At 46.3% G+C, this 12,014-nt stretch overlaps 1 protein-coding gene and 1 non-coding gene across 2 annotated transcripts in view; both read left to right on the forward strand.

Annotated features, from left to right (window-relative positions):
- The first annotated feature begins 1,219 nt into the window (after window positions 1-1,219).
- The window catches only part of OSBP (oxysterol binding protein), a 33,831-nt gene continuing 23,036 nt past the window's right edge, over window positions 1,220-12,014 (forward strand). Inside the window, exons 1-3 of the mRNA XM_067748903.1 lie at window positions 1,220-1,707; window positions 7,966-8,174; window positions 10,771-11,021. Of these exons, the coding sequence (XP_067605004.1) occupies window positions 1,343-1,707; window positions 7,966-8,174; window positions 10,771-11,021 (825 nt within the window). The 5' untranslated portion in view covers window positions 1,220-1,342. The remainder of the gene's footprint in view (window positions 1,708-7,965; window positions 8,175-10,770; window positions 11,022-12,014) is intronic.
- Window positions 8,742-8,883, forward strand: LOC137231365 (small nucleolar RNA SNORA48). The gene has a single exon (XR_010946489.1). It is a non-coding gene; the product is annotated as a small nucleolar RNA SNORA48 (small nucleolar RNA).

Here is a 12,014-nt window from a genome sequence, read left to right on the forward strand (position 1 = left end):
TTTCATAAATGTGTAAACAAAGTCAATTTATCTAAAAATAACTTCTCTGTGCAAAGTTAAGCATATACGTGTGCGCTTATGATGCTAAAACCAACAAGGGCCTTTAGGACTGTTAGAGACGCCGTTCGGAAGTACACGTAAAGTCAGGTCTTCAGTCTATTTTCTCTTCACAGCTGGGTCAGAAACTCGTGGAACAGAATTAGGAGAAGCTTATAACAGTCTACAATCAAGAGATAAGGGGTGTGGTGCGACGATGAGCAAACCAGGCAAAGGAATTAGGATGGTGGATTCAGGAGGAAACTGGGGAAGACATTTCTGGGCTCCCCAGGAATTCAGGCCTCCAGCTTGGAGCCAGCTGCTAGAAGGGGGCCCTAGAAGGGAGAGACTTAGGCAGGGGCTGAGTACTGAGAAACACTGTTCTCAACAAGAAACTATGGAAATCTTAACTCAGAGAGAGGGATTCCCAACACTGCCCATACATCAAAAAACGTTTTAAAGAACCTGACTCGCTTTCGCCTCTCGCAAACTTCCACAAAGGTGCAAGCAGGCGAGCACGCCCCGCAAGTGCCCTTCCCTGGTTTTATTGGCTGCCCTGACCTGCCCCTTTCTCAATCTGTTTCTTTCATTGGTTAGCATTGATATGCTCCTGCTTTCACAGACAATTCCCGGAACCAATCATCTCCAATCACCGCTCCGTCTCTCCGCCGACTGTGAGTGGCATCCTTTCCAACCAATAAAAAATGAAAGTGAGGCTGTGGAGACTACACTCCTCCCCTTTCTCCTCAACTCTTTCTGCAAATGGTAGAAAAGGTTGAGCAGCTGATACGAACCACCAATCCGTAAGGGCGGAAGAGGGGCGAGGAGAAAAGTGATGGGGGGGGTTACGTGGCGGTGACGGAGGCATAAACTAAAATGAGTGGCAGAAGTCCTAGCCAATCGACAATCACACTGGCTGGGTAGTCTGCATTCTCGAGTCCTCCCTGAGCGCTGGAGACTTCGGGAAAGCACCAATGAGCTTTTCATGAGTCTGATTGGCCTTCACCTGCACCAATCAACGGCGGTGCCTGGCGGAAGCGTCCCACCACGGGCTCTCACTGGGCGCTGGTGGAATGACAGGCCCAAGAGAAATGCCAATGCCCGAGGGGTCTTCCGCAAGTGACACTCAGCGTCACCAATCGACTTCCTCCTTCCCGGCGGCAGAGCCCTCCTCCCCGCGGCCGGCCTGGCTGGGCGGGGACGCTGCGCGGCGGCGGCTGATGCGCTAGCCGAGTGGGGCCCTCCGGGCGGCGACGGCGGCTCTCGTAGGCGGTTCCGGTCCTGTATCTCCGGGCGGCGGCGGCTCATGGCGGCGACGGAGCTGAGAGGAGTAGTGGGCCCGGGCCCGGCAGCCATTGCGGCCCCGGGCGGCGGCGGCGGCGGCGCCGGTCCCCCCATAGTGGGAGGAGGCGGCGCCGGTGGCCGCGGAGACTCGGGGCCGAGCTCTGGGATCGCCCCGGGCACGGTGGCCGCGGTGGCTGCGGGCGGCCCGGGCCCCGGGGCCGGGGGAGTGGCGGCGGCGGGCTCGGCTCCTGCGCCGCCGGCGGGGGGCTCGGGCGCTGGGGGTTCGGGCTCGGCTCGCGAGGGCTGGCTCTTCAAATGGACCAATTATATCAAAGGCTACCAGCGGCGGTGGTTCGTGCTGAGCAACGGGCTCCTGAGCTACTACAGGTAACTGCTTCCGGGGCGCCGTCCCCCACTGCAGCCCACAGCCCCTGTGCCGTTACCCTCTCCAGCCCGCGCAGCAGCCAAGGTCGCCCCAGGCCCCTTTTCCTCACTTGCGCTCTTTGACAGCCCGCGACACGAGTCCACCATCACGAAAGTGAACGCCCCAGGACTTACCGCTCCACCTGGGTGATCCACCCTTAGTGCCATACCTTCCCCTCGGTCCCTGGCCCTTCCAGTTGTTCGGAGAGCATCTACTCTTCCATTGGGTTTCCAACAGCGCATCGGTGCAGTGATTAATTCTGCAAGGAAGGCGCTGTTGTAGGTGTTTAAGGGACACGTATGGGAGGGCAAAGTCCAGGCACCGCTCGCAAGGAACTTACTGTAAAAAGTCCCAAGGCTTAGCTTTCTGTGCCTAGTCTCCAGAATTCAAGGTTATTAGCAGCCCTTTATGTACCCGCCTTTGCTGTCTCCACATTCAGGCACAAGGACACCACGCGTAGGGTGGCCTCGGTATCTGTCCCCTCTCTTTATCTCTTCAAGATTTGCCTAGGCTTTCGCCTTCTGGACAGACCAGAATGGAGAAGTGCACTCCAGTGTTTCTTTTTGCCTGCCCCACGTCCTCCTGTGGGAATCATTAAGTGTTCCATCCAGTATTTCTGGGATCTCTCTGGTCAGTGAGGTTTAAGTTTCATTAAGAGAAGAGTCCGTGTCTTTTGTATGACTGCTTCTGTTCAAAAATGCTTGTTTTGGGATGTTCAGTATATTTTTACGGTGACCCACAATCTTCTCACAACATAACATGCTTTTGGCTACTCATGTTACTATAGATAGAGAGGTTAGGGCACTGAATTTGGAGACAGGACATAAACATTTCCTGAGTGCTGGACAGTTTGGATGGGTGTTTAACATACGGTATTCTTTGACTCCCCAAAACAATCTGGAAGTTAGGAGATATTCCCATCTTACCAATGAGGAAACGGAGACTTAGCTTGGGCAACTTTCCCAAGGTCTTGAGTCAGGATTTGAAACTAATTCTTTTCACACCAACACAACCTAAAACCCAGGTTAGTGTTACATGGATCAGTCAGATATAGAGATAACTACTTATCCATAGCTAGTACATTTATAGATCATGATACTATGTATATTTCATACAAAATGTATAGAAGTTCCCTGTAAGGGAGATTTTGCTTAATATAATGGCATTTCTAAGTGAAATCTTTTTATAAAGACCATTCTATTTGGGCCCCAAAACAGTGTTGTTAAGAACGGCTCACTCTATATTTCTTTTCCTCTGCCAGTAGTCACTTTGCCACCAGGAGGATTTGGGTGAACGAATCGCTTTTCCACCAACTCCATTGTATTGGCTCTTAAAGAATTTTGAGAGGAAATTGAAGATGGGAGTTGGATTGATGGAGAATGAACAGTTTCTAAAAAAAAAAAAAAATGATGGGGGTTGGAGGTTGTTAAAGTAGGAACACAGGCTTATCTGGTCTCTAACAGTGGAAAATACCTTAGCACATCCTCACTGCTTAAGCCACATTAATTGTGAACACTTGTGTATTACGTTTCTTTTTTTTTTTTTACCATCTTTATTGGAGTATAATTGCTTTACAATGGTGTGTTAGTTTCTGCTGTATAACAAAGTGAATCAGCTATACGTATACATATATCCCCATATCCCCTCCCTCTTGCATCTCCCTCCCACCCCTCTAGGTGGTCACACAGCACCGAGCTGATCTCCCTGTGCTATGCGGCTGCTTCCCACTAGCTATCTGTTTTACATTTGGTGGTCTATATATGTCAGTGCTACTTTCTCACTTCGTCCCAGCTTACCCTTCCCCCTCCCTGTGTCAAGTCCATTCTCTATGTCTGCGTCTTTATTCCTGTCCTCCCCCTAAGTTCATCAGAACAATTTTTTTTAGATTCCATATATATGTGTTGGCACAGGGTATTTGTTTTTCTCTTTCTTACTTCACTCTGTATGACAGTCTCTAGGTCCAATCACCTCACTACAAATAACTCAATTTCGTTTATTTTTATAGCTAATGATTCCACTGTATATATGTGCCACATCTTCTTTATCCATTTATCTGTCGATGGACACTTAGGTTGCTTCCACGTCCTGGCTGTTGTAAATAGTGCTGCAGTGAACATTGTGGTACATGACGCTTTTTGAGTTATGGTTTTCTCAGGGTATATGCCCAGTAGTGGGATTGCTGGGTCGTATGGTAGTTCTATTTTTAGTTTTTTAAGGAACCTCCATACTGTTCTCCATGGTGGCTATATCAATTTACATTCCCACCAACAGTGCAAGAGGGTTCCCTTTTCTCCACACCCTCTCCAGCATTTATTGTTTGTAGATTTTTTGACGATGGCCATTCTGACTGCTCTGAGGTGATACCTCATTGTGGTGTTTTTGGTTTTGTTTTTGTTTTTGCGGTACGCGGGCTTCTCACTGTTGTCGCCTCTCCCGTTGCGGAGCACAGGCTCCGGACGCGCAGGCTCAGCGGCCATGGCTCACGGGCCCAGCCGCTCCGCGGCATGTGGGATCTTCCTGGAACAGGGCACGAACCCGTGTCCCCTGCATCGGCAGGCGGACTCTCAACCACTGCGCCACCCGGGAAGCCTCCTCATTGTGGTTTTGATATGCATTTCTCTAATGATTAGTGGTGTTGAGCATCCTTTCATGTGTTTGTTGGCCATCTGTATGTCTTCTTTGGAGAAATGTCTGTTTAGGTCTTCCGCCCATTTTTGGATTGCATTGTTTGTTTTTTTGATATTGAGCTACATGAGCTGCTTGTATATTTTGGAGATTAATCCTTTCTCAGTTGCTTCGTTTGCAAATATTTTCTCCCATTCTGAGGGTTGTTTTTTCGCCTTGTTTATGGTTTCCTTTGCTGTGCAAAAGCTTTTAAGTTGCATTAGGTCCCATTTGTTTATTTTTGTTTTTATTTCCATTTCTCTAGGAGGTGGGTCAAAAAGGATCTTGTTGTGATGTATGTCGTACAGTGTTCTGCCAATGTTTTCCTGTAAGAGTTTTATAGTGTCTGGCCTTACATTTAGGTCTTTAATCCATTTTGAGTTTATTTTTGTGTATGGTGTTAGGGAGTGTTCTAATTTCATTCTTTTACATATAGCTGTCCAGTTTTCCCAGCACCACTTATTGAAGAGGCTGTCCTTTCTCCATTGTATATTCTTGCCTCCTTTATCAAAGATAAGGTGACCATATGTGTGTGGATTTACCTCTGGGCTTTCTATGCTGTTCCATTGATCTGTATTTCTGTTTTTTTGCCAGTACCATACTGTCTTTATCACTGTAGCTCCATAGTATAGTCTGAAGTCAAGGAGCCTGATTCCTCCAGCTCTGTTTTTCTTTCTCAGGATTGCTTTGGCTTATGTATATCATTTGCATTATTATATTCAGAGTTGATTTTCATTTTAACCCTTTCTAATTACTGATCCAGGACTATCAGTTTAAGGTTAAATCACAAATCTAAAATTTTAGTCTGCTCCAGAGTTTTTCCCCTACTCAGGTTCATGTTTTCCTGTTACACTGGCCATCATTCTAATGTTCAATTGATTCATGTCCTAACTTGGCTTGTAAGTCACTGTTAACACTGATTCCCCATTTTCAAAAGTTGTGTATCAGCTGAGGGCCTTAATGTGTGGTCATTTTTCCTCATCCAAGTTCCTAATCAAATCTGCTTTCTAGCCCAGTTGAGCCTTTGATCAGTACCAGTCTTGATCAGTATTGATCTTGGTTGGACAGTAATAACCTGTATGTTGCTATCTTTTAAGTACTTGTAACCCCTTTTCACTTCTCTCTTACAGTAGCTAGTGGTACCTGTCTGACTACAGCTAAAACTACTTCCAAAACATATCAAACCACATATTGGGAAATATACCACGGGCCTGTCCTTGCCAGCTAAGATGGTTCCACCCACACACCAACCAAGCAACAGGATCCAAAGTTATCAAATCTACACACTACCCTCAGAATCACATTGAAGTACTTCCTATCAACAAATTGGTAGTTTATTCTTTCGAACAGGTTCTTTGGGACCCCATCTCCTTATTTAGCCAACTCGTCTTTCCTCCTGCTTTTCTTGCCTCCAAAACCAATCGTATCTTGTATATGCCTTTTACAAAATACTGTTTTCTTTTTAGCTGAGTACTTCCTAGACGCATGCTCTGATGAACTGTCCTAATAGGCTTTGGCAAGCCTTCTTTTTACCTATCCTGTTCTTCCTCACAAAGTTACACAGATCTCCGGTTACTTAAAACCATATGTAGAACCCCAGCTCTCCTAGACACATCATGACAAGCTCATAGTATTAGTTTTCCTGGCTAGCCTCTAGAGACTGAGTTACTATTTCGGCTGGCCTTTTCAGGGAAGACCTTACTAACCAGAAAATACCACCTAATACTGAGGTGCCTAAAGAACTTATCTTGCACTCTGAAAAGCATGTCTTTCTCGCCTCTGCACTCACCATTTATAAGCATAGGTGTACCTGCTTGAACCCAAGAGCTCCGAAGTTAAGCCCGCCCTACTTCCAGAGTTCTTTGGTATTTTAAAAACTGCTACAGACATTATGTGATTTGAGAAACTTCTTTAGTTCATGAAGATGACCCAAGCAGAAGAGATTCCTAGGAAGTGGCTTGTGGAATATACCAACACGTTGTGAGGAGTGTGGTAGACGGTCCAAGCAACACCTTTGGAGTAGAAAGCAAGGGTGAGCTGGCCTGTCAGCTGCGGGTCTGTAATTCAGCCTGCATTATTCATAATGTAACTGAAGCTTGGGGGCAGGGGAGGGGAGGTAAGAATAGAAAAACCAGGGATTCACGTTACAGTGTGGCAGGTGCGGGCGCGATGGAAGATGGCCTGGTTTATTGAGGACCCGTACCCCCCTCCCCCCGCCCCGGCCATCCCCTACTGCTCATTTGTGCATCTGAGGAAGAAAAACCAGTTTCATGGGACAAACCGAACGATAGCAAATCTGTCTTCCTAAACACAGCACACAGACTTTCTCAAAGCCACCAAATCTTAGTTTCCAGAGATGGAGTGTGTGTCGTCTCTGGCATGCAGGAATTCTGGACGTGCCAGGTATGTTTGGCCGCTTGGCACTCGTGAAAGAGAAACGGCTCTGCTTTGCACTGTGGCAGTTGGCAAAGGACTTTGACCTCTTTATGTTCCAAGTTGGTCAGGGAAAAACTGCAGTCTCAACATGCAGGTCCCTGGGCATAATCAGCGGGTGGGGGAAATGAGCACAGTTTGCCCTGTACTCTCAGTTGTGCTAGCAGCTTGATCTTTTATGCCAGGTCTCTTGTAGCTTGTTGTCACCAACCAGTGCTGTAAAGTTCAAAAGTTAGTCTATTAATAGAACTGTCAGTCAGTAGAAATGGGGAAAATTTTTATACCCAGTCCTCTGAGAACAGATTTGCTGAATCTCTCCTAGCTATTAATAGGATGGCTTAGGAGTTCCCACCAATAGAGGTCAGTGGACCTTAGGAAAGAATATATTCCAGAAAGATTATACCACCTGGTGATTCTTTAATGATTATTCTTTCTTTACTCCCACAGAAAGCTAGTTATTCCTATTTCATATCATTTGAGCTGTAGTCAGTATTTAATACTCTAAACGTCTAAGGGTGCCTTACACTTCTGCAAGATAGTTGTTAAGAGTAGTACGAGAATTTCATTTGGGCTGAGTTATAGTTGGGGGAATGGGTTGTTCAATACATGTAAAATGGAGCTATTCTTTCTCTTAGAGAATAAGATTATTTTACAGAATTTTGTTGCATGAGTTTATAAAGCACTATTTCATAATTATATCTTGCTAAGTAAAAGGTAATTCCTGACTGCAAAAGGGCATGAGGGAACTTTCTGGGGTGATGGAAATGTTCTACATCTTGATTGTGGAGGTGGTAGCACAATTGTATATATTTGTCAAAACTCACTAAATTGTACTCTTAAAATCGTTGGGTTAATACCGTATGTAGTTATCCGTCAGTGAAGCCTATTCTTTAAAAGCTAAGGGTGAGAGGGACAGCAGAGCAATAAAATCTTATAGGCTCTGAAAGGAAATCCCTACTGATTGTTTTTTGAATTTTAGGGAGCCATTTGAGGGAAATATTAGAACTTGCTAGTTCCTAAGACTGCTGTATTTTCGAAAGGCTTAGAGTTATGAAATGGAATGTGATGAAGGATAAAGCACGCATCAACTTTCTACTTAGCTTGTCTTTGGCTCGTTATTGCAGGTCAAAGGCAGAAATGAGACATACCTGCCGGGGTACCATCAACCTCGCCACAGCCAACATCACAGTGGAGGACTCCTGCAACTTCATCATTTCCAATGGGGGTGCTCAGACCTACCATCTGAAGGCGAGCTCAGAAGTAGAGCGGCAGCGCTGGGTCACAGCCCTAGAACTGGCCAAGGCCAAGGCTGTGAAGATGCTGGCAGAATCAGGTAGGGAGCAAAGAATATTGTGTCTGGGGAACATTCTGTTTGCCCCTCTTATGCACGAATCTTATTTTGTCCCTCATTGTCATTGTCATTTAATTAGCAGCTATCTCCTGGATGTCTCAGCCTTCTGCTCACCAGGCAGAATTTCTCCTGGAGTGCTGCTTTTCAGCTGGGGGCAATTCTGCCCCAAAGGGGACATTTGGCGAAGGCTGAGCATTGGTGGTGCTAATGGCCTTTAGGGAGTAGAGGCCAGAGGTGCTGCTGAACCTCCTGCCGATGCACAGTGCAGCCCCACAGCAGAGAGGTAGCTGGCCCCAAATGCCAGAGTTGTTCAGATTGGGAAGCTGTCTTAGGAGCATATGTTATCCTTTTGGCTCTTAATGCCAACTGACTACCTTAAAATTTTGAGAAATAATTATTTTATTGATAGATCAGTCAGGATTATTACAACTCACACTTTGGATCTGTCCTTACTTTTTTCTTTTCTCCTGACATCTTCTTACTTAACTCTTTTCTGGTTGAATTGAAACCAACAGTCTTCGTAGATGGCCAGAAACATTGTATGTGAAACCCCCTGGCAGTGGGCAAAGAGACACCTGATGGGTGGTGCTGCTCTTATATCAGTCTGGGCAGAGGAGTGCCCAGCCCTTTGTTCAGCCCAGCTTGGTGCCTGGGCTGGTGGCCAGAGCTGTTTCATGCTTGAGGCACATTAAAAAAATAATAATTATATGTGACATTTTCTGTGAAAAATCTTTATTTTGCTACCATAGTCTCACTAAAAAGAACAATCTAATTATGTTTTGATTTTTCTTAAAGGAAAATGGTAGGATTTCCCTGCAGATGTTGATAGTTTAGTCGTTCTGAGCTTGTTCACTTAGAGCTGACCAAGATGCTCACCTGCTAACTTCTGTTCATCTCTTGTGTTTCTTATCCCTTGTTCTTTCCCATGCTGTGTTTAATATCTCTTAAGCAATGAAAGGAGAGTTTGCTGCTTTGTAAATCTCCGGGTAACAGGTTATATTTTGACTCTGGCCCTGCCTGTTTGCCTAACAGATAGGGCAGGTCCTTCCTTGTTTCTTTTGTTTTGATTTTAGTGCTGATTCTAGCTCCCCCAAAGGAAGTGACATTGCTGGAAAAGAACTTTGCAGTGACAAAGTGTTAAGGACAAAACTGATAGCAAGAGGCACAACACAGCTCTCTGCTTGACTTATTATTTGAAAGTCATTTAACAGAAGACCTTGCACAGCTTTCAGTGCAGGGGTGGCTTTAGTGGCAGATGAGCTCATCCTGAAGTTCCTGAGCTCTCCTTTAGAAAAGATACGTTAATGAGTCTTTTGATGATGTGGACATGGTTTACAGAGAGCATCTAGACTGCAGTTCTCAACCCATGTCATACAGGCCCACTGATCACCCAACAGATGATAGTGGATTTGCACTAATAATCAGTGTGACTGGATTGGGACCCTCAAGCTAGGGTTAAAAGGCTCAATAATTCATTCCCAGCCCCAAGAGCCATATAGCTTCTCCATCCTGTCCTCTGGATCACTGGTTCGCAAACCTCAATGTGCATCAGAGTTACCCAGACAGCTTATTCGAAGTACAGATTTCTGGACCTTGCCTCACACCAGCCAAATCAAGGTTTTTCTGGGGGTGGGGCCAGAGACTGCACCTTTAAGAAGAACCCCAGGGTTGGGACATGAGGGGATGGAGGAGGGTGGTCAAAAAGTACAGGCTTCCAGGGACTTCTCTGGTGGCGCAGTGGTTAAGAATCCGCCTGCCAATGAAGGGGACACGGGTTCAATCCCTGTTCCGGGAAGATCCCACGTGCCGCAGAGCAACTAAGCCTGTGCTCCACAACTACCGAGCCCACGTGCTGCAACTACTGAAGCCTGCACGCCTAGAGCCTGTGCTCTGCAACAAGGGAAGCCACCGCAACGAGAAGCCCACGCACCGCAACGAAGAGTAGCCCCCACTCGCCGCAACTAGAGAAAGCCCACTCACAGCAACGAAGACCCAACACCGCCAAAAAAAAAAAAAAACAGATTAAAAAAAACAGATTAAAAAAGAAAGGTACAAGCTTCCAGTTATAAGATAAGTAAGTCCTGGGGATGAAAATGCAACATGATGACTGTAGCTAACACTGCCGTTCGGTGTATTTGGAAGTTGTTAAGAGAGTAGATCCTAAAAGTCTCATCACAAGGGAAAAAAAACCTTCTTTTTGTATCTATATGAGATGATGGAGGTTAACTTATTTTAACCATTTCACAATATATGTAAGGTGTATATGCTGTACACCTTAAACTTGTAGCAGTGCTATATGTCAATTATATGTCAGTAAAACTAGAAGGAAAAAAAGTGTGAGCAGAAAAATTGCTTATTGTTGTCTGTCCCAGGAAAAAAAAAGTAGTAGTACCCCAGCTGTTTGTGACACAGGTGGGCTGTGGACCACCTGTAGGCGAATCGCCTGGCAATGGTGAGCTCTCAGTCGGTCAGAACGCACAACCTGAAGAGTGTCAGTTTGGTTGTGGGCAGAGTGGGTAGGGTTCCGACTCTCAGCCCTGGGCTTGGAGTCCTATCACTCACCTTTCCGCCCGTACAGATGAGTCAGGAGATGAAGAGTCCGTCTCACAAACCGACAAGACCGAGCTGCAGAACACCCTGCGGACCCTGTCCAGCAAAGTGGAGGACCTGAGCACATGCAACGACCTGATCGCCAAGCACGGCACGGCACTGCAGCGCTCGCTCAGCGAGCTGGAGTCCCTGCGGCTGCCGGCCGAGAGCAACGAGAAGATCAAACAGGTCAACGAGCGGGCCACGCTCTTCAGGATAACGTCCAACGCCATGATCAACGTAAGCGCGCACATGTCTGCCTTGCTTTTTGCTTCTTTCCCTCTTTGAAATGTAATTCTTCCCAAATGCTGGAAAATTGTAGTTGGTAAAGCATAGGACGTTAGGTCCTGCTTAATCGTTCAAGGGATTTGAGTTACATTTTTTTTGTTGCATGAAATGTAACAGGGTGCACAGATGGAATGACATTCCCGCTCTGCTTGAATGGTCAGGAGGACTCTGCTCCAGCCCTGCGTCTGCCACCAGCAGGGCATCTGATGGTGATGTTAGTTGAGTCCCTTCACCTCTCTGGGTTGTGGTTCTATCTATCTACCTATCTATCTATCTATCTATTTTTCTCTAAATCTGTTGGAACTAAAAGGTCTTCATGGGCCCTTTCCACTTCCATGTTCTTTGAGATTTTGGTTGGAGTCTGACCCCTACTTTGCTAACGCACCCTGGCCTACAGTGTGGTAAGTGGGGGCTGGATTAAGTACTAGTGAGAACCTTGTAATCCTGGTTAGTCCCATCTTGAGTCTTGGATTTGAGGGGTAATTCTGGGTGATAAGACAAAATATTCAACCTTGGGTACTTTTCTTTTCAAAAGAAGGGGCCAGTGCTTCTGCCTCCTCTTGACTAGCTCGGGTGCTGTCGTTGCTTTAGGGAATACTTTGGCTGCTTGGGTGCAGGGCTCCAGGTAAACCCAACGTGCCACTGACGTTGGTGACGTGTGTCCGATACTGGGTGATAGGTATGGAATGAGTGCACAGTTTAAACAGCGCCCTTTTTCCTCTGCTGGCGACTGATCCTCACCCGGCAGGTTCGTCAGCTTCCGCATAGGAACACGAGAGGATGCTTCATACGGCACGTGAGAACACTGCTCTTTGAGAAGGGGCTTGTGCAGGTGGTGGTTTTGTTTTTGTTGTTTTCCTATCTAATTAAATGGGATGAACTTACTTCACTAGGGTCAGATTTTTCCTTGTTTGAGGAGTGATAATAAGGCATCTGCTTAGAATT

Source organism: Pseudorca crassidens, chromosome 9 (genome assembly GCF_039906515.1).
Source record: "Pseudorca crassidens isolate mPseCra1 chromosome 9, mPseCra1.hap1, whole genome shotgun sequence".
NCBI lineage: Eukaryota > Metazoa > Chordata > Mammalia > Artiodactyla > Delphinidae > Pseudorca > Pseudorca crassidens.